The sequence below is a fragment of the Geotrypetes seraphini genome, chromosome 11 (genome assembly GCF_902459505.1).
Source record: "Geotrypetes seraphini chromosome 11, aGeoSer1.1, whole genome shotgun sequence".
NCBI lineage: Eukaryota > Metazoa > Chordata > Amphibia > Gymnophiona > Dermophiidae > Geotrypetes > Geotrypetes seraphini.
This window is the reverse complement of record NC_047094.1, coordinates 59,232,215-59,254,676: the sequence shown is the minus strand read 5'-3', so window position 1 is coordinate 59,254,676 and position 22,462 is coordinate 59,232,215. Positions and strand designations below refer to the sequence as shown.

Below are 22,462 nucleotides of genomic sequence, written 5' to 3'. Positions count from 1 at the left end.
CAAGATGAACATAGGACACGATAGAATATTTTGACCCCTCTGGATCTTTTTGAGGCTATACCAGTCTTTTAATCCAAACCTAGACATGACAATACATATCCAATGCGTCATGAAAAACACATATGGTAAACTCTACTGGGTCAGAGGACTTAAACCCTACCTCACCCATCAAGCAATGTGCACTGTAATAATAACCCTGGTACTCTCAATCTTTGACTACTGCAATGCAATCCTGCTGGGCAGTGGGCTTTCCAAAGAAAGAGGAGTAGTATGAACACAGCACACGATACTAATATATGTGTCTATTATACATGTATATATAAGCAGGTAGATAGATTGTAGTATAAATAGGTGCAAATAAGTAGGATGATTGATTATGGCTTAATTATGTCAGTAATGAAATCCTTCTCAGAAAACGCTAACTCAGAATTGTAACACTTTTACAGAAGCTCTTGCCATTACTGAAGCTCATATAAACCGCTCTGAATTGACTACCCAGTCATCAGTAGCGGTATAGAAGCTTTCAAAAATCAATGTTATATGTAAACTGCTTTGGTTGTACCGCAGAGAGGCAGTATATAAAATCCGTGACCCCCTACCCTTTAAATTAAGAATCTAATAAATAAACTTTCTTTTGATGGGGCTTTGACAGTTTTCTTCCTGACCCCTGCCATCACAGAAAGAAAAGGAAAGTGTCCTTGGTGAGCTGGGCTGCCTGCCCCAGTGACTGTGTGTGAACTGTCCTCTTCTACCCTGCTGTTGTGGTATAAATAGAGGCACCCTGCAGCAGAGTGCTCCTGGCAGCCACCATGAAGGGACTCAGGCTGTTCTGCTGCTTGGCGCCTCTTCTGCTCCTTGGAGCTGCAGGTAAGAGGATTCTTTAATAGCAAACAAACTCTCTCACCCTAACAAGCAATAACATTATACTCGCTCCTCACTACTCTGTTAACCCCTGGAGTTTCTTCTCGGTTCCTGTAATGCTGGCCAGGACTGCATCACCCCTTCTTTCCTTTTCCCTGTGCACTTGATTTTCTTTGCTTTCCAGAGCTTCTTGAGTTCCCTGTTAAGCTGGAAGCCTCAATTTTCTTTGTAGAGTAGCTGCCACTCTCTTTATAGAGGCATTCCTCCAAGTGAGACCGGGCTGCTCGGAGGGGAAAGATGCCTGCAATGCTTACTGCTGCAATATCCAGACGCCGAAAGGCGGATTTGGGTAGGATTGCAGCATGCAGGGAACAGTCTGAAGAGTTTTGCTTTTATTTCAGCAGAAAAGGAGGACCCAGTAAGTGTGTCCCCAGAGGACATTTCTGTCACATTTGGAAAAGTAAAACAAGAGTTATATATAGAAATGGCTTAGGCTTCACCAGAACCAGTAACATGATCCAAGCAGAGAGTATATGGGGACCACTGATACCTGCTATAATACCTGCGGATGTTGGTGAGAAGTTCTCTAGCCCGGCAGCAAGCACGATTAATGTGCAGGCTCAGTAGATTGCAGGTTCTTGAGTGCATGATGATGGAGCTCTTTGGTTGCTTTCATTGGATCTTTTTCCTGGTAATATATGATGGTTTGGGGGTTATGCGTGACTGATGCATACATATGCTTTGCATTACGTCTTGCAGAAAGATCCTGCTGCTGCTGGGTAACAACTTGGCATAATGGTAGTCTATTGTGACTCTTACGGGATTGATGATGATTATTATTATCATTACTTTATTATTGTTCTGATTGTTTCATTTTAAAACATACAATGCATTTGTTGGGGTGTGCATCCCTCTTTGGAGTACCCTTGCTTGTCCTTGGTTTAATTCAGTCTCACTGAGCTTTGCTGGCTAAGGCTGCCTATTCCAGGCTGCTGTCAGCTATCTAAGTATGGAAACAACCTTGTAACTGGACACTGAGCTGTGAACAACCGTAACACTTCCCCCCAGTCCCTCTTCCTAACTCCACTGGCCTTCCCCAGCCTCTCCACCCCCCATCCCCCCAGTTAGCCACAGCTGCTGCCTTCTAGCACTGTCACACAAGAGACACAGCCTCTGTTTTCTCCTTTTAAGGCTATCCTTTATCATTCCCTAGAACAAAAGACTTTGAAGGACCAGGAATCTGCTGTACAGGTCTGAGGGGCATTTCTCCAGACCTCCTCTTCACACTGGACCATCCTCCCCCACCCCTCTTAATGGCATTGGCAGGATTTCTGAAGCAGGGCTGGCCCTGTGATGTACTCATAGCCATAGCCAACAGCACTGTCCTGGTTTTATAGCAGTGCAGGGGGTCCTCCGCTTTCCTTTTGCCTCTTATTGAGAAGGGGCAAAATCCAGAAATAGAATGCCTGGTATAGGGGGGTGTTAATGAGCCATAAACATTTGGGAAGTGATAAGAATGGCAGCCTCCTGATCTTTCTGTGTGTAATCTGAGTACTATTACCTTAGGTAGTAATTATCAAATAAGTAGTAACAACAGGTAGGATTAAAGAGGTGGAGAAGTCCAAACCCATTTTTGGCTATGGGGGCGGGGATTAAGCTAAAGAGCAATGCATTAAAAGCTTTCCGTGGCAGTAAGACTCGTTAAAGCAGTCTTACTGCTGCAGAAAGCTCTCCTCCCGATGCACAAAAGGGTTCTCCGTGGCTGCTCCCAAGAACCCTATGCAAATGCATCTCAAGGAGCTCATTAGTATTTAAATGAGTTCTTCTTGCAATGCACAAAAGGGAATAACCCCTTTTTACAGGCCAAAAATTTCCAGCAGGTCTGAATCTGCCGGTAGCTGTCCTGCGTAGGTTGTATGAAGTACACAAACGCAAGCACAACAGCAGTGTCCATTAAATAAAATAAAATAAAAATTGGTTGGAGCTGGCTGAGAGAGCAGGGGGTGCTGACTCAGCTGCCGCCAGCTGTTTTTTATGGGCACAGCTGTTTTGTGTGTGGTGTTTGCACAACAACCGCGCCCTTCTTAAAAAAAAGAGAAAAGTTGATCGCGGTTCTGGAGCTGGCAGGGGAAGCCACGAATCAGCTGAGCTAGCAGCTGCCGCACTTCTCTCTGCTGGTTCGCTGATCGTGGCTCTGGAGCCGCTGAACAGAGGGAAGGAAAATGGCGGCTGCAGGCAGGAGGATGGACCTGTGCCTAGCAATTGCTCTTCTGAGTAAGCGCCAGACACAGTTCAACCCCCTTTTGCCGGGGCTGGCCCCTACAGATAGTATGCATATAATTTGCATGCTATTTGTGCCGAGCATCGGTCGATAAAGAAAAATCTCTCCGACACCATGGTATTGTTTACAATGGTGTTGGAGCGCTGTACATCAGACCTTATCGTTTTATTGTGTGGAAGGCTGGGGGAAAGCACGGCATGAGTTCTCTTCAGCAATGGAGAGGCTGCTGTGTTCCAAGACACACACGGATGTCTGGTTGATTGATCAATTTCTGGATAGAGCCAATGTTAGACATAATGGGCCCAGGGCAGAAATTCATCAGGAGCAATAGCCTTGTGGTTAGAGCAGCAGGAGATAAAACCAGAGGGACCAGAGTTTGAATCCCACTGACACTCCTTGTGGCATTGGGCAAGCCTCCATTGCTTCAAGAGCAGACTTAGGTCTCAGTTCTACAACAGCATGTGTGCACCCAGTGGGATAGTAACTGGGGGGAGCGGACAACCCTGGGCACCGTTGGTACCTCTCTGTCCCCCATACCATGCTCATGCCCTCCCTTCCCCCGCCCCCTCATACCTCTTTAAAATAAATGGGCATGCCTGAGCACTCGCATAGCGAGGGTGGGAGGCACCCAGAGTGGTGGTGCCTCCTTCGCCACCTTCTCACCCCCTGCTCCTTTTCTGTCCCCTCTCTTCCCCTTTCCCTGTTTTGCTTCCCCAGCGCAAGCAGCATCTACAACTTGCTGCTTGCGCCAGCGTTGGCTCTCCCTCTGACGTCACTTCCTAGTTGCGGGACCCAGAAGTGACGTCAGAGAGGAGCGCCAAGGACGGTGCGGGTAGCAGGTTGCTTGCTCCGGTGAAGCGCTAGAGGTACGGTGTAGGGGACAAGAAGGCACGCGTACAGCCGGGGAAGAGTTGGGAAGGGGCGGAGAGGCGGAGGAGAGGTGCTGGCACCCCCACCAAGACGGCACCCGGGGTAGTCTATCTCCCTTTCTACGCCATTGTATTTGAATATGTCATGCAACACACATGCCATCAAATTCTACATGGGTTATGCAAATTTGGACATGGATACTTAGTGAATGAACTGTTAACAATCAATAATTGATATTAATTGGCAGTCATTTGGGCTTATGCGCAGATCTGCCCTGTATTATATTCTATAAAATATGTGCTTATATTTTATAGCACTTTCATCATCTGGACTCTATATTGTTAACATCAGTAATAAATCTCAAAGGGAAGCCTCAGCCCCACCACTCCACCGCAAAGCCACTTTTCAAATTGCGGGAACATTCTAACTTATGCCACAGTATATTTTATTGCATGCATCTCTAAAGGGGGCATGGCCATAGCAGGGGCATGTGTAGGTCAGGGCATTCCCAGAAATTAGGTGTGATGCAATACAATAGGGTCATTTATGCATCCAGCTGTTATTAGTTGTGCACCAGTATTTATACCTGGTTTCAACAGGCATGTGCTGTGCCCCAAGTTAGACAGAACGCCCTTTGCAGGATGCTAGTTTAGTGTGGATCTTCCTGGTCCCTAACTTTGGGTGTCATTTATAGAATTTCTGTAATAGGTGTAAGTTGGAGATCTGCCCATGCTCCACCCACGTTTATGTCCCATGCAGTTACACACTAAAGCACTTATGTGCTTCGTTATAGAATAATGCTTAGCAGTGTTCCCTCTAAGCTTAGTGGGAGTCCTCCACCTACAGTCCTGCCAATAGGTGGTGCTGTTTAACTATTATGTTTTCAATAGTGAGGGATGGGCAAGTTTTGTAAGACTCCAAGGAACCTGCTGTCCCTAGTGATACTACTAATACTACTACTATTTATTATTTCCTGCTCAGCTTAGTGGGAACAGTGGACTGCTTAATGCACTTATGCCAATATGTGCTAATTTTTTCTGGTATTTATACACAGAAGGCATATGCAACTACATGTGTCCAATTATAGAATTGCCCTTCATGATTATAAGCCCCCCCTGGGGCCAGGGAAATACCTACTGTACCTAAACATAACTGACCTTAAACTACCATTGGAAAGGTGTGAGCTAAATATTAGATAAAAATAAATTCTGTCAACGGTCTGAAGTCATGAACAGGCTTCAGGCAATGTCCTGTTTGCATCCATCCACAAATCAACTTCTGCACAATTTCAGACTAGTAAACTGTAGGGTTACCAGATTTTCCCAAAGGAAAATCCGGACCCATGGCCATGCCCCCAGGCCAGCCCCATTCCACCTGCATCACGCCCTGTTCCGCCCCGAGCTCCGCCCCTAGACGGCATCTGCGCATGCGCGGATGCAATGCGATGACATCACACGCAAGCGTGACATCACCGCGTTGAATCCACATATGCGCGGATGTCCCCTCCCGACGTGATTTTTCACAGGAAGCTTTTCAAAACCCGGACTAAGTGCCCCCGGACATGGCCTCGAAAAGGAGAACATGTCCGGGGAAATCCGGACATCTGCTAATCCTATGTCTTGATAGTGAAGTAAGGAGAGAAGGAGCAGCCTAATGGCTAGTGCAGTGGGCTGAGAACCTGCGGAACTAGGTCGATTCCCACTGCAGCTCCTTGTAACCCTGGGCAGGTCACTTAACCCTTCATTTCTCCAAGTATAAATCTTAGAGTATGATGAGCCCATTAGGAACAGAGTAATATATGTAAACTATTTTGGCTGTACCCACAGAAAGACAGTATAACAAGTCCATGATCCTATCTTATTTATATACTTTTAAGAGCTTTTTACTGCATTGAGTTTGATAACACAGGAAGGAGGTGTGTAACTGCATATAGTTTGAAGTGAGGAGAATGTAACTGGATCGGTGGCATGGAATGCTGCTACTATTTGGGTTTTTGCCAGGTATTTGTGACTTGAATTGGCCTCCGTGAAGAAAGGATACTGGGCTAGATGGACCATTGGTCTGATCCAGTAAGGCTATTCTTATTTTCTTATTAAGTGCTTTATATAAGTCCACTGTTAAGTGCGAGTATTTATGCTAGGTCTGTGGCAGGTGACAAGGCTTGCGTCTAAATGCAGCAGTTATGCATGTAACTAACGGTATTCTAAAAGCTTAGCATGTAATTCTTTGATACACCCCTGCCCCACCCTTGTCCTTCCTGTGTTCATGACCTTCTTGCAGTTGTGTTATTGAATTTAGACACTAAATATTAGGGAACCGTGACTAAAGTGCAGTTATACTGCACCTCAAATTGGACTAATTAGTGCCAATTAACTTCAATAATCACTTAATATTGGATGTTAGAGTTAACTTACACATCATTAGACCGTTAACTAGTAAATGTAACCTGCTACAATTCTATAACCTAAGGCTCTGATTCTATAAAGCCTGCCTAAAGTTAGGCATTGATATCAGTGCCTAGCTTAATTGGTTAATAGGCTTAATCGGTGGTGATATTGGCACTCAGTATCTTATAACTGGCTTTAATTGGATTTAATTGAAAGCATGATTCTCTTATGGTCGCCTAAGGGTTTGTTTGCGTTTTTTTTTATTATATAGAATCTGTGCCGATATCGGCGCCTAACTTTAGATGGACTTTAGAGGATCAGGGCCTAAGTGTGCTACTGTGCAGTGTGCACCCAAGGCACATATGTTTGTGTGTAAGCCTATAGAACGAGGGATCTGTGTCCAACGGTAACTTCCACACTTTTATTTATTCTTCAAAGTTATATTTCCTACCTAATATTGCCCCCCCCCCTCCCTTTTATCAAGCCGCAGTAGTGGTTTAAATTAGTGTGACATAAATATATTTATTATGTGGTAATAAAAAATAAGTGCAATAGATGGATTCTTGAAGTTAGTAGGTATTGTTTAGTTAGCTGAAGCCATTTTAAGTGATTTAAAACCCTGTTTGACCCAATGCAAGCACTGTCTCACATCCGGCTCACCACATATTAGCTTTCTCACGTATTCATCATTATAGGACCCCCAGGGATCCCTGAAAAAGACTTTTTGTCAAAACGCGGACCGTGTTGGGTCCTGCATCCCTAGCGAACTAGGTCCTTTAAGATTTTTATGTGGATCATTTTACTTTTATGTGCATGATTTTATTTTATGTGGATGATATTAGTGTACCTTTGGAACTTTGACATTTTCAAATAAAGTCCATTTAGGAACATCGTCATTCCACAGAGTTTCTTTTAGTTTCTGTTGGATTTTCTTCTCTGTGGAGATTTTGGGGTCATATTTTTGGTTTTTGCTTGACCCAATGAATATACATGAGATAAATCTGTATGCAATGCAGGTAGTATGTGTAGATTTTTCTTATGCATATTCATTGTAGATATTCTGAAAACTAGACTGGTTTGGTATGTCCTGAGGACTGGGTTGAGAACTCGTGGGTGGGTTCAGAAGAACATAACAGTTGTCATACTGGGAAAGAACGAAGGTCCATCAAGCCCAGTATTCTGTTTCCAGCAGAGGCCAACCCAGGTCACAAGTTCCTAGCAAGATTTCAAAAGAGTAAAACAGATTTTATGCTGCTTATCTTAGAAATAAGTAGTAGATTTTCCCAAGCCCATTTAAATAATAGCTTATGGACTTTTAGGAAAGTAGCCAAAGCTTTTTTTTAAGCCCTGCTAAGCTAACTGCTTTCACCACATTCTCTGGCAACAAACTCCAGAGTTCCCTCATCCTGGGAATTAATACCTCATGGAATATTCTCTCTTATCTTAAGAATGTTCATGACATTAAAGTACCTTGCAGGATTTCATTAACAGTTTCGTTACCACAGCAATATATCATATTGTCATTCAGGTTTTATTGTCATTAAATCTATCTATGGAATTCAACTAATATTTTACCTACTTCCTGTAATAACTGTTCTATACATAAGGGCCTAGGAAATGGACTACATATATATATTATAAACATCCATACCTAACTAGACTAGCAGCACTAGTCTCCTACCTGACCTGGGTTTCAGTAAAACATCTAATACTCATAGCTGAGCTGTTTCTGAATCAGGGAGTTATATTTATGTGTTTGGGTTTAATTCACACATTTTCGGTAGTAGCTCAAGTTGAGTTACATTGAAGTTCATTAGGTATTTTCCTGTCCCCAAAGGGCTTACAATTTAATTTTTGTACCTGAGACAATAGAAGGTTAAGTGAATTGCCCAAGATGACAAGAAGCAGCAGTGATATTTGAACCAGGCTTAACCTGGGCCCAGATGCACTAAAATCATCATTAAAATCTGATGGGTTGCTGTGGGGCTGACAAATTCAAGTTTCAAGCTTATTATTTTTTGATATCCTACAAATCAAATCACATCTAAGGGGCTTACATATATAAAACAAATAAAAAGAAATCTAATAAAAACATCACGTAAAAGGGGAAGAACTTCAATTTGTGATGGAAAAGAAGAAGGAAGGCGGTTAACACAAAAGGTCAGGTCGATAAGTTCTGGCTGGCGTATTCTGCAGTAGTTATAAAAATAGATAAATTACAAAATACCTATAAGTAAGCATCAGTAAATAAAAATATTTTAAGGTGTCCGATTTCAAAACGGCGATTGATATTCAAATGACTTCCCATGTAAATGAGTTTCACAGAGGTCTGCTGTAATCCCACCCCATCAGTCACTGGAAAAGTGACTTTGACATATGCGCAGAGCCTGCAGGGGAAGCCTGAATAGCTGAGTGGCAAGGCAAGCCCTGAAGCTGTTCAGGGCAGGAAGACATTTTTCTTTTTATATTAATGGACACAGATGTGTGTGTTTTACAATATTTGTTCCCATTAAAAAAAAAATCATACCCCCTCCCCAATTATGGCACCCCCAAAAAAGAGAGGTAGAAGGGATGCCTATTCCCTCCTTCTCAGCCACCTGGACCCCCCCCCCCAATTCCCGACACTCCCCTCTGTTAAGATCATCGGCAGGAGGAATGCCCACTCCCTCTTGCCTTGGCCATCTGGACCCCCACACTCCTAAACCTCCCCCTATGGTGTTTGTGCAACCTGGACCCCCCCCCACACACACACACTCCTGATACCCCCACCCTGGTGAATATTGTCAGCAGGAGGGATGTCCACACCCTTCTGCCTGCCTGCCCCCCCTCACACCCATACCTTATATAGAAGAAGATAGCAGGAGGGATGCCCTGCCTGCAGGTTCGCCTCTCCAGAATGGCAGCCCTTCCCCTTCCCTGTGTATCCTGGGATGCACTGAGAGGGGCCTAAGGCCCTGATTGGCTCAGACTAAGGCCCTGATTGGCTCAGACGTTTAAAACTCCACCTGAGCCAATCAAGACTTTAGCCCTCTCCCGGTGCATTAGGATGCACCAGGAAGGGGAAGGTTTGCCATGTTGGAGAGGCGGGCCTCCTGGCATGAGGGACTGGGCATTCCTCCTGCTGATGGTCTTCGCGGGGGGGGGGGGGGGTTGTCAGGAGTGTGGGGTGTCCTGGTGGCTGCGATCTTCACAGAGGGAGGGTTGGGAATGTGTGTGAGGGACTGGGCTTCCCTCTTGCCTCTCTTTTTTTTTTGGGGGGGGCCATCAAAGGGCGCACAATATGGCAGACCTGTCGGTAATTTTGGATCATTAGTAGTGGTCACTAGATTTAGTGCATGCCTTAATGATGTTAAGGCATCAATCGGAATCTCATTTTAATAGTAATGACCTCATTATAATACTAATGAGGTGAGCCATTGTGTACATCGGTCTGGTGAGCCATTGTGTCTGGTGCACCAATTCAACTGTTTAGCGACGATCATTAGACGCATGGTGAGTTTAGTGTATCCAGGCCCTGGTTGTCAGACTTGTGCTTTAATAACTTGGCTACTCATCCCTGCAGATATGAACCTCTAATGACAGTGTTTCTCAGCAGGTAGGCGGCAGCAGTCAGCAAACATTTACCGGCGGCAGACAGCAAAATACTAGGGCCTAAGTGTAGGAGATGTGCACATCACAGTTATTTGAACAAGTGTGAGTCTCACAAATGTGAGTCTCACAAGTGTGAGTCTCACAAGTGTGAGTCTGTCCATACTCCACCCTTGTGTTCTCCCATCTGTCCAGTGCACCCAATATTAGATATGTGCATATTTATAGAATAGCATTTAAGCAGATTTGTGGCACTCACGTAGGTTTAGTTATAGTTTATTAAAATATTTGCTATACCATCTTGCTAATATAAGTCAAAGTGGTTTACACTACAGTCTAAACTATGTGCACACATGCATGTGTATGGCAGTATTTTAATCATAAATCATAGTTCCTTATTTAGGGATTACCCTTATCCCCCTTATTCTTTATAGTGTGCCTGGTGAAACAGCAGTTAGGTGCCTGAGTGCACTTAGGTGCAGTTCTATAACTTGGCATCTAAGTGTCCTAATGCATAACTGTAAAAGGGGCGCGCGTCATGGATGTTCCAACTATTTAATTGGAGAGGGGAGATATGATTGACGTCTACAAAATCCTGAGTGGTGTAGAAAGGTCACAAGTGGTTCAGTTTTTAACTCTATCAAAAATTACAACATAACATAAGAACATAAGAACATAAGCATTGCCTCTGCTGGGTCAGACCCGAGGTCCATCGCGCCCAGCAGTCGGCTCAAGCGGCGGTCCAACAGGTCCAGGACCTGCACAGTACTCTTCTATCTATACCCTTCTATCCCCTTTTCTAGTAGGAAAATGTCCAATCCTTTCTTGAACCCCAATACCGTACTCTGCCCTATTATGTCCTCTGGAAGCGCATTCCAGGTGTCCACCACATGTTGAGTAAAGAAGAACTTCCTAGCATTTGTTTTGAATCTGTCCCCTTTCAACTTCTCCGAATGCCCTCTTGTTCTTTTATTTTTTGAAAGTTTGAAGAATCTGTCCCTCTCTACTCTCTCTATGCCCTTCAAGATCTTGTAAGTCTCTATCATATCCCCTCTAAGTCTCCTCTTCAAAAACTAGGGTATACTCGATGAAGTTACAGGGAAATATTTTTAAAACCAATAGGAGGAAATATATTTTTTTTCTCTCAGAGAATAGTTAAGCTCTGGAAAGCATTGCCAGAGGTTGTGGGAAGAGCAGTTAACATAGCTCGTTTTAAGAAAGGTTTTTTAATAATCTTAATCCCATTCCTCATGTTCTCTCCTTATTTGGCTTTTTCTTTTCTCCTCAATTGAATAATATTAATTTTGTAACTTTCCCCCTTTCTTTTTTCCTTTCCCTATGTATCTGAGTCTGTCTGTTTTGTCAGTCTGTTTTTATCCCCTTTTAAAGCTGTACAATGAACTCTAGATCTATCTTATATTTTACTGTTACTCGCTTAGTATGTAATAAGCGATTTATCAAATTTAAATAAACTTGAAACTTGAACTTGAAACATTGGGCACGTTCCTGGAGGAAAAGACCATAGTCTGTTATTGAGAAAGACATGGGGGAAGCCACTGATTGCCCTGGATCAGTAGCATGGAATGTTGCTACTATTTGGGTTCTTGCCAGGTACTAGTGTCCTGGATTGGCCACCGTGAAGATATGCTACTGAGCTAGATGGACCACTAGTCTGAGCCAGTAATGCTATTCTTATGCTTTATTGAATACTATCAGTTAAATGCCTTACTGCTGCATTTCGAGAAGCCCATATACATCTGCCATAGGGCAAGCTTAAGTGGTGGTATCTAAATGTACTATTACTACTTTTTATCATTTCTATAGCGCAAAACACCATCTTGTCACTGTACATTCCAATACACACATATTCCACACACAATTATATAAAAGGCCTTATCCATGTAGGAAACCGCTATACAAAATTACCCTCTGGATGTGCATCTCTCAAGATTTACTCCCTAGGGATTCAGAGAATGACTGAAATACTCTTTGGAGATCAGCCTTGATAACTAATCCACTCCTGAGTTACTTTTTCCGAGGCCCAGGGCACCACATGACAGCAGGGAGCAGCATGAAGCGGAATATATTTTAAACTGCAAGAAAGAAACAGCATCAGATCTGAGATTTCAGCATGCTTTTCCTAAGCCCCCAGCCACATTTGCTGATGACATCAATTGAAGGGCCAAGAGACTGAGTGAGGACTACGGGAGAGAATAAGAACTTGGAAAGGAGCCCAACTTCATTCTTCCAATGTCTATTAGGGCCTTGCAAAGATTTCAGCTGATTCTGCTTGAGTCTCAGCCACACAGATATATGGGTTCTCTTGCAGTGAAAATGGTAGAGGCTTGAGTGAAAGGTAGACTACACATTGAAAAAAGTGCTAGAGATAAAGAATGTCTGGAATCAGTAAGAGGCCTGAACTAACACAGTGCCCAAGTGAGTGGCATAAGTTCATTTTAAGGACTGCCAAGGGACAATTTTACAGGAGGAGACAAGAAACCAATATTACAAAATTCAAATCAAGCCTTAAGGCCTTTCTTTTTAAAGACGCCTTTGAGATTTAGACTAGGAATATGCTCTCAGAGATTCAATGTGCCCTTTTATTTTTTCCTTCCCACTGATTTTTTTATTTTACTGAATATTGTAAAACCACCCACTTCCTTTTGAACCATGTAAAGTTTCCCCTGTTGTCTTTTTATATTTGAATTGTACCCTTAGGGGTTGTATGTAAACCACTTAGGATGTTTAAGTGGTAAATCAAGCTTGAATAAACAAAACTTGCACTTGAAACTCCATGTCAGAAGATATGGAATGGACTGCAAGTAGATCCAGTTCTTCCCTGGGTCACCCTGCTCCAATACATTTAAATGCTACTCTCCTAAGATAATAGCTAGATTAGTAGCATTTACATGTATTGTGTTAGATAGAATTGATAATTATCAAGCAGTAAGGAGTCTGATTTTCAGATGTGCACAAGCCTCATTGACATGTCAAGCCCATGTACCATGAATAGACAGGTTTCAGTGGACATGTCAGATTAATGATGTACCACCCATCTGGGCAGCAGCAGATGGGCAGTGTTAGAGGCAGAGGACTGCGTTTGATGTGACAGCAGTATCAACATCGAACTTATACTGCGCAGAAGAAAGCCCAGCAATCTAGTTCTGTATTCTGCCAAGAAAACTTGATGATGAGACATAAAGAATTGACATATAGTGCTGGAAGATGGTCCCCCTAGGTCAAAAGGCACTCGCCATACTACTAGGGAAGAGCTGATCGTCTCCTAGAGTATGCCCAGTGTTTATGAAGCTAATGGATCAAAGCCGCCAGGTCGTCCTGAAGCTGATGTTGCTGGACAAAAAAGGAAGATCAGAAGCTGTAAAGATGTTCTCAACATAGGAACATGGAACGTATAAAGTATGAATCAAGGAAAACTGGAAATTTAAAGATCAATTGATTTAAAGATCAAATGGAAAAAAACAAAATCAATTTGATAGGGATCAGTGAGTTCAAATGGACAGGACAGGACCATTTTCAATCAAACAAGCATTGGATTTGCTACTCTGGGCATGAAACACATAGGAACAATGGCGTGGCATTCATCCTCAATAATAAGCTTTCAAAGACGGTACTAAAGTACAATGTCATCGAGTCATGTCAATCCGTGTGCAGGGAAAGCCAGTCAATGCCACCATGATCCAAATATATGCTCCAATGACAGATGCAGAAGATGAGGATGTAGAATTGTTCTATGAACTTCAAAATGTAATAGATCAAATGACAAAACAAGATCTGCTGATCATTATAAGGGACTTCAATGCAAAAGTACGGCATAGGAGAAAGAAATGAAGCTGGTGATAACTTAGTACAGTTTTGCAAACCAAACCAACTGTGAATCATGAATACACATTTCCAACATCACAAATGTCGCCAGTATGCATGAACTTCTCCAAATGGCATGTATCGAAATCAAACTTGACTACATCTGCGTAAGAAATCTGCAGTTATGATTGTAAGGACTAAACCAGGAGCTGATTGTGGCATGCAAAATCAAGGTGAAGCTTCGCAAGAAGATCAATAGAGACCTCCCAAAATATGACATTGAAAACATTCCATCAGACTATTGGATAAAACTAAACAGGTTTGCCTTGCTAGCAAAACTGTAATTAGTGATGAAGCTAAAAAAAAAATTCCAGAAGAAAAAGAAAACCAAGAAATCACCTTGTATCTCTGAAGAAACTAGAAAAGTAGCAGAAAAAAGATGACAAGCAAAACAATCTGGTAATAGAGAAAAAGTATCACAAATGAACCAAGTGTTTCAATGTCAAGTTTGGCAAGACAAAGAATGATATCTCAAGGATATTTGTCAGAAAATTGAATCAGAACATGTAAATGGAAAAAACAGGAGATTAAGAGATTGCAGCAGAAATTCCAACCTTGACTGGGGATGCTTAAAGACGCCAATGGAATGATATTGAATGATCCAGAAAGCATTAAAAAGAGATGGAAAGAATATACAAAAAATTTATACAAACAAGGCAATGAGGATTTCATTGGGGAAATTGAACTGGAAATTGAAGCTGAAGAAGAACCAGATATTTTAAAAGAAGAAGTCAGAGCAGCGATTAATGATTTATCGGAAAACAAGTCACCTGGTATTCCAATTGAATTAATAAAAGTTTTTTTAAACACTTAACTTTATAGGTTTTTCATCCCCTCACTGACGCATTTCCTTATTCTTCCTCAGGGTCAGCAGTCTGACAGAGTTATAGTAGTGAGTGAACATGTATATCCCCGATCCTGAGAAAGAATAAGGAAATGCGTCGGTGAGGAGATGAAACACCTACAAAGTTAAGTGAAGGATTTCATATTGATATCCACCTTATAAGAAACACTATTAATTAGTGAAGAAAATTAAGAATAAATGCACAAAGTAAAAAGTAAAAAATTTTCAGCAAGACAATATCAGGATCGATGAGGAATGGTACCACTTGAAGTTACATTAGTCAAGGGGTGGTCTGAAAATCCAATTGATATGTCAAACATGAGTTGAATGTATGTAAAGTTGCATTGAAGTGAAAGGTGGTAAATATTGGATATTTTAGTCCATCTCAATCTATACAGGTACATTAGCTTATGATATAAGATTGTTGTTAATGTGCCACTACTAGCAGGCATAGGCTGATCACTACAATATATGAGATGGCAATAAAAAGATTGTAAAAGTGTGACAAGGTATAGGCGGTTGGGATATTGATGTGGCTATGATGATCCCATGGTAACCCTTGGCATTTTGGTTATGGGTCTGAGCACATCATATTTTTTTAAAAGTTGTTTTTTTCAAGATATTTTTTTGAATGAGGAGGTTAAGCAGCATGGAATCTTTCTAGTTTTTTGGGACTTTTCCAGGATATTGGACTAGATAGACCCTTGGTCTGACCCAGTACAACAACTGTTATGTTCTTAAGTAAAACAGAGACTGGATTTATATCACAATCTAGACAGAAACAAGGAAGCTTAGGGTAAGAAACAGCAATCATGGCCAACATGCCTGTTGTACATTGTCACCTACAAGTAAGCAAGCCATATGTTTATCCCAGCAAAACTTTGCCAGGAGGTTAGCCCCCCTGTGGAACGGCAGGGGAATCTCAGAATATGTTTCCAGCACTGAAGGAAAAAAGTTACAAAGCAGAAGTTAGAAACTCTTGCAATTTAAACATTTACAATTTTTTTAAACACTTATTAAACTGGCCTTACTGACAAGACAGACCAGGTAGTGTTGTTCCGTTACACTTGTTTTTTTGGTTTCCTGAGTGCAAGGAGAAAAATTCCACCCACTAACACCCTTCTTCCTCAGTTGGAAGTAGCAGGCACCAAATATTCAGGGTTGGCATAGCCTGCTGAAGTGGATACCTGCCAAGTCAGTCCAAACAAGTGCATTTGGATTGTTTGGATTCAATTTGTGGGAAAGAGGAAGGGGTTTTTCTGAGGTCCTGGCTCTTTGCACCCATCTGAATGAATCTGGGCTTTTTCATTAAAAAAAAAAAAAAAAAAAGTATCACAGACTATTGGATCTGAAGTTGCCTTGAGTGGCCAGTAAAACTTTGAACTCAGCCTCTAATAGGCCTCAGCTAAAAGATCTGATAACTCCTTTCTTCTGTTTCTGTTGTATCATTTTATAAGAGGCTGGAAAACTGTGGAGCCCTTCAGTGATATGTGACTGCCCTCAGTATGAGGGTACAGTGTCAGAAAGGGAAGGCAGTAGTGACATTCTTTCTCCTGAGCTCCTGCAGCTAGGATCCTCTCAGTCTATTTTGGTAACCTTGGGTAGGGGTTGCTTCAGCCACCTGTTATACTCTCTCCCATTTTGCTGACAGTTGCTGTCCTCAGCATCTCTGCTTAGTCCTAGACACATGTGGCCATGGCTGGGGCTATGTGAGCATTTCCATGCTCTTCTAAGACATCCTCCAGACTTATCGGGATTTGCTAGAGAGCTGCTTATTTGGCTGCTCATCAGGGCATCAGCTCATCTGTCCTATGATTTTATTTTTTTTTTTTGGTAAATTGTTAAGTAGTGAAGGTAGGAAAAGGAACTTCTGGTGATTTATAGCTGTGGACTGTGATTCAGAAGTTTTTGGACATGAATTAATGACGCTTTCCTTCCCTCTGATTCTCTTACATAAGCCTGAACAACTTGCTTTGTTTCCTTGAATCTCAGTTCTAATTCCAGATCTGTCACCACCTCTGTTTTTGACCATAATTAGTCAAGTCATCTTCCTGGGTGAATGGTCTCATCTGTGAATAAGGCATTCATCTTAATATGGCCTTTCCAATTAACAGAGCGTAGCATAGGAACAGATGGCAAATAAAGACCAGAATGGTCCATCTAGATTGCCCAGTAAGGTGGCTAGAGATGAATTTGCCACTCTGTGTAGAACATACAGGTTACCTCCTCTATGCAGGTCTGTGCATATTACACACCTCTGTGTCTTTTTTATGTGTGAAAGTCATTTGTTTTGCTACATAGGGATCCTCTGTGTTTATTCTATGCCTTTTTACAGTTAGTTATTTTATTTGATATGCCACAATTATTAACATAAAAGTTAAATCGAAGTGGTTTACAATGGTAAAATCAGGAGTAACAATTCAAAAATCATTTTGCACAGACAAGGCAAGACCACAAAACAGACAGTACAGTAAAACCTTGGGTTGCAAGTAACTTGGTTTGCAAGTGTTTTGCAAGACAAGCAAAACATTTTATTAAATTTTGACTTGATATACAAGCAATGTCTTGCAATACAAGTACATACCGTATACACGCATCACATCATCACAACTGAGCCGATGGTTCTTCTCTCTCTGACGCTGCAAGAGTGTAGTGACTGTTCTAAATGAGTGAGGTCTTGCAATACAAGTACGTATAGTATTTTGTATTAAAGTTTTTGGGTTGTGGAACGAATCATCTGAGTTTACATTATTTCTTATGGGAAAATTCGCTTTGATATATGAGTGTTTTGGATTACAAGCATGCTTATGGAACGAATTATGCTCACAAACCAAGGTTTGACTGTAATTGAATTCAGTTTTTGTTCAGTTATTGTTTTAACAACTATAGGGCCATTTTACTAAGGTGCACTATAGAATCTAGGCTTAGTGCATCTTAATGCGGGACTTTTCCATGCACTAAGCCCAGATTCAATGTGGCACTTGTTAGACCATTTTAAAATCTTTTTTTTTTTTTTAATTCAGGCCACGTGCTAATGTTGTCATCAGCAGGCATTACCCGTAAAATATTAACCCAGAAGCCCTTACAACCTCCTATTTTGGAGGTACTAAGGTCCCGATTCTCTTAAAAGTGGCCGCTGATCGTGTGTCAGTCATGTGATGGCGACAGTTACAGAATCGCGCCTCTAGCAAAGTTAGGCACTGGAAATATAGGACTGAATCATGGATATATAATTTTTGTACCAAATGATGAAAAAGCACCGATAAATGAAATGAAAAAATGTACCTTTTCTAAAAAATCAGCATCAGAATCATGCCTCCATACGCCATGCCTACAGTGGCGGTCGGTGGCCTAAAGCTCCTTTAAAGGCATGATTCTATTGTTGATTTTTGGGGCGCCGGTAGACACCTTGAAATTCAGTTAAAAAACATCATTTAAATGGCGTGTTGTTTTTTTTACTGAGCTTGGGCGCCTACTGGTGCCTAAGAGCCATATTCTATATATGATGCCTAAAACAATTGGTGCCGAAAAGGACAGCGTGTAATGCAATTCTCTAAAACACCTCTGAAATTAGGCACAGTTTATAGAATCATGCACAGCACCCATGCAAGTGATCAAAATATAGGTGCAACCATTTAGGCCAGTGAAAACCAGACCTAAATATCTGTGTCTAAGTTGTGTGTGGCTTGGGCATATCCTATAACTTTTAGGACTACCCATGATCTGCCTATACTCTTCCCCATTTCAGATCCATGCACTAGAATTTACACACACCACTTTATAAAATACACTTTGAAAGTTTGGCACATAAATTCTAATTAGTGCTAAATGGTGCCACTTATTACTTGTTAATTGCCAATTTTTCAGGACTGATTGGCTTGTTAAACAATTAAGCTGCATGCACAAATCAGCAATGCACACAGATCTGCAAGCACAACTTTGGTCACACAAATTCTGGCCCTCCGTGCTTCCATGTTAATTCTGAGTTAGCATGTGATAATCCAAATGCACCAGCTGGTAATAGGTTACACAATCATTTTCCATGCTCATGCCATGCCCCTTAAAAAAATATTTTAAAAAGCTAACGTGCAAGTTATCATGTGCTAACTGTAAGTTCTTTAATGCATTTCGCCATAAGCTTTTTTCCTGCATTAAGCTTGCATTAGCACTTAGCAAGGTGTATGAGGGCGTGCTGAAAAATTCTCAGCCCAGCCAAGAAGGGACTGACAAGGAGCCATGACATTTACAAGTTCCACATATTCACCCCTAAGTTCAACTCACTTGGCACATCGTGTCTGAAGTTTCTGTAACCCTTCCAAAAACTACTCTGATGTCTGGTCCCTGAAATACTGCTCCGCTGCTGCAATCATCTCTAAATTGTCATCCTTTCAAACTCTTTTTAAAGTTTGGAAACAGAAAATAGTCAGATGGAGCAAGATCTGGTGAATAGGCTGGATGGTCGATGCACTGAAACCCCAACTGCCTCAAAACATCCATCGTTTTGCCAGCCTTGTGAGCAGGTACATTGTCTTGCAAAAAGAGAACTTCTTTCTGCAGCTTCCCTCTCCTTTTTTTTCAATGCCTCCTTTAGTCAGCACAGCAAGATACAGCATTAACTGTTTGGCCCCTTGGAAGATAGTCAATCGTTACAGCATCTTCCTGATCCCAAAACACTGTGGCCTGACCTTTCCTGACTTTTGGGTCTTGAATTTCCTTGGCCTTGGAAAACCTGACTGCTGCCACTGCATGGACTGTTTTGTTTTGTCTCAGAATCATAGTGGTGTAACCATGTTGGCACCAGCTGGCTGAAAATGCTGCAAAATCAACTTGTAAGTGTCCACTCGACATTGTTTCTCATCAGCATTCAAACATTTGGGCACCCACTTGGCTGACAGCTTCTGCTTACCCAGCTGCTCGTGGATTATACACCCAACACATTCCCTGGATATCTGTAGTGTCGCAACAATTGTTTTAGCCAATATTTGCCAATCTGTCCAAATCAGGTCATGGACATGGTCAACAGTTTCAGGAGTTGACACCGTTTGAGGCATCCCAGACCTTGCTGTACCTTTGGTCTCGAAATCTCCATGCTGAAAGTTTGCAAACCACTTCTTCATTGTGGAGTATGATGGGCACTTATCACTCAAGGTTTGCATCATACATTAATGGATTTCCTTTGGAGGTTTCTTCTACAGGAATAGGAACTTCATGACGGCTTGTAGTTCTACACTTAAAAATTCCACACTTTTCGATGACATGGTTCAATCAATGATCTGAAACAATGTCAAAACATAGCATTATGATTCTACAAATTGGCACTTTGGAAAATAAAATAACATTCTTTTCAGCTACAGTGGCAAAATAACGCTCAGAGTTTAGGAAGTTGGTTGGGCAGAGAACTTTTCAGCACCGCTTCATAATAAATGATTCCCTATATTTTAAAAAAAATTTGTTTCCAAACTTAATCTTTCGGTACTTTTTCATCATTTTGTACAAAAATTATATATCCGTGATTCAGTCCTTCTGCTGGAAGTCTGGTAATTTCAGCTAAGCTGGTTCAAAATCTAGGGGGGAGGGAGAAGTTCCAGCTATTGAAAATGTTTGGAATCTGATGAGGCTGTTTTCAATATAATAGCATGACAAAGCACTATAAAGTCCCTATGCAAGCAGAATTTGCACTTCTTCGCATATTTCTTGAAGGCAGTGCTTCTCAAGCCTGTTTTAGGGCAGCACCAGCAATCAAGTTTTCAGGATATCCGTAATGAATGTGCAAGAGATAGTTTGCATACAATTTTTCCATAGCATGCAAATGTATATCACATATTTATTGTGGAAATTTTGAAAGCCAGATTGGTTAATATGCCCTATGGCAGATTTGAAACCACAGCTTAAAAATATAGAGTATATGAAAATACAACCACATTTGGGTGCTTGGAATCCTTTTACTGCACTTCCAGAAGCTGAAGAGAACTTGATCCCATGATGATGACACTGGTATATTTCTCTTAGTTGCAATAACAAAGCTGATGAGTTACCCGGGTCCAGGAGGGCTTCTAATATCCCCTTCCTGGTGTATTATGGGACCTGCAGAACTAATAAAGCAATAGATTGAATCAGGGACTTCATACTACACTGCTTTTGGGATCTAAATTCAAATCCAGTGGCAATCACAAGCATTTATTATTCACGTAATCCTAAGGAATTTGGTTTAAAGTGATTCAGAATAAAAAACAGTACAAATTACAGAATGATAATTTTGTTTTAAAAAAAGGTCTTTAAATATTTGCAAAACAAAGAATAAATTGGATTAGCAGCTTTGGGGCTTCCTCTGCAGGCTCAGCTGATCGGACAGCAGGGGAGAGCAGCAAAAAAAAAAAAAAAAAAAGAAGTGACTTTCCATACCCCAACACCAAGCAGGGCTGGGAACGGGACCCCCCCCCCCCACACACACACACACTTGATACCAGGATCCCCAATCCCCATATCTTTAAGTTAATCAACAAAAGGGATGCCTACTACCTGCTGCCTTGGGCCAATCACTCCCTCGATGCAGGAGCCAACTAACCCTTCCCAAAGCAGGGACCCCCCCCTGTACCTTGTTTTGAAGTCAGCAGGAGGGATGCACACTACCTCCTGCCTTGGGCTTACCACCTCCCCCTCCCCCCCCACCAAAACAAAACTCTGGTGATCTAGTGGGTCATCCCCCTCCTGCTCACCCCCTATACCTTTTAGAAGTTCAGTAGGAGAGATGCCCACTCCCTCCTACCTTGGCCTGCCTCTCCAAAACGGCCAGCCTTCCCCTTCCCTCCCATGTTTATCCACTCCTAATCTAGCTAAGATAATACTCATGCACCTTCTGACCTCATTGGCAACTTTCTTTAAATTAGTTCCTTTATTTTCTAAGTCCTGTTACTCTGTCTTATCTATCTCTGTGTTCCATCTTTGTTTACAACACCCTATGCTGTCTATTAAAATGTTTGATTGTGTATTGCGTTGACACCGTAACCTCTCACACAGATTAAGGAGAACTCAGAGCCTATTCACTCACCCCCCTCTCAAAGGAACACGACGAAAGAAACTATATGACAGCCTTTTAGCGACACAGGCAGCAAAGATCGATACTACCATCACCAATCTACTGACCAAATCAATAGACATTAAAGCATTCCGAAAAGAAATCAAAACTCATCTCTTCAAAAAACATTTCCCATCATCATAACCTCACAAAAGTATTAGAAAATGCTCTCATGACTACCCTAACACCACCACCAGCAACACCCGAATCCGGACAGTATTATCTCTATTCGTCTAAACAGCAGAATCCGGACAATATTATCTCTATTCGTCTAAACAACCTATCACTATCTAATATCTACTACCAATTTATCCTGGAAAAGTCCAGAACAACAATTGTAACTTAACGCATTCTTGATTATATGTACTGCAATGCTACTGGAAATGTCCAGTCTTCTAACTTGTAATCCGCTTAGAACCGCAAGGCACAAGCGGAATAGAAATCACTAATGTAATGTAATGTAATGTAATTGGAATGTAGAATACCATATAATCTAGTCTTCAGTTTATATACCAAGTCATCTCTCGACGGAGCTTGACTCGGTTTACACATGGTCAAGACGCATTAGTAAAAGAGAAAAGATTAGTTAATATTTCATAAAAATGGATCATACAAAGATGTCAGTTAGTTGATTCCATAGATAAACCGTTTAAATATTTTGAAAACAGCAAAGT

General features: G+C 41.6%; 1 protein-coding gene across 2 annotated transcripts in view; it reads left to right on the top strand.

The window, feature by feature from the left end:
• The first annotated feature begins 797 nt into the window (after positions 1-797).
• SRL (sarcalumenin) overlaps positions 798-22,462 on the top strand; it is an 85,455-nt gene continuing 63,790 nt past the window's right edge. For both annotated transcript variants that reach the window (XM_033914707.1, XM_033914708.1), the window contains exon 1: positions 798-867. In XM_033914707.1, coding sequence (XP_033770598.1) covers positions 810-867 — 58 coding nt within the window. In that variant the 5' untranslated portion in view covers positions 798-809. The remainder of the gene's footprint in view (positions 868-22,462) is intronic.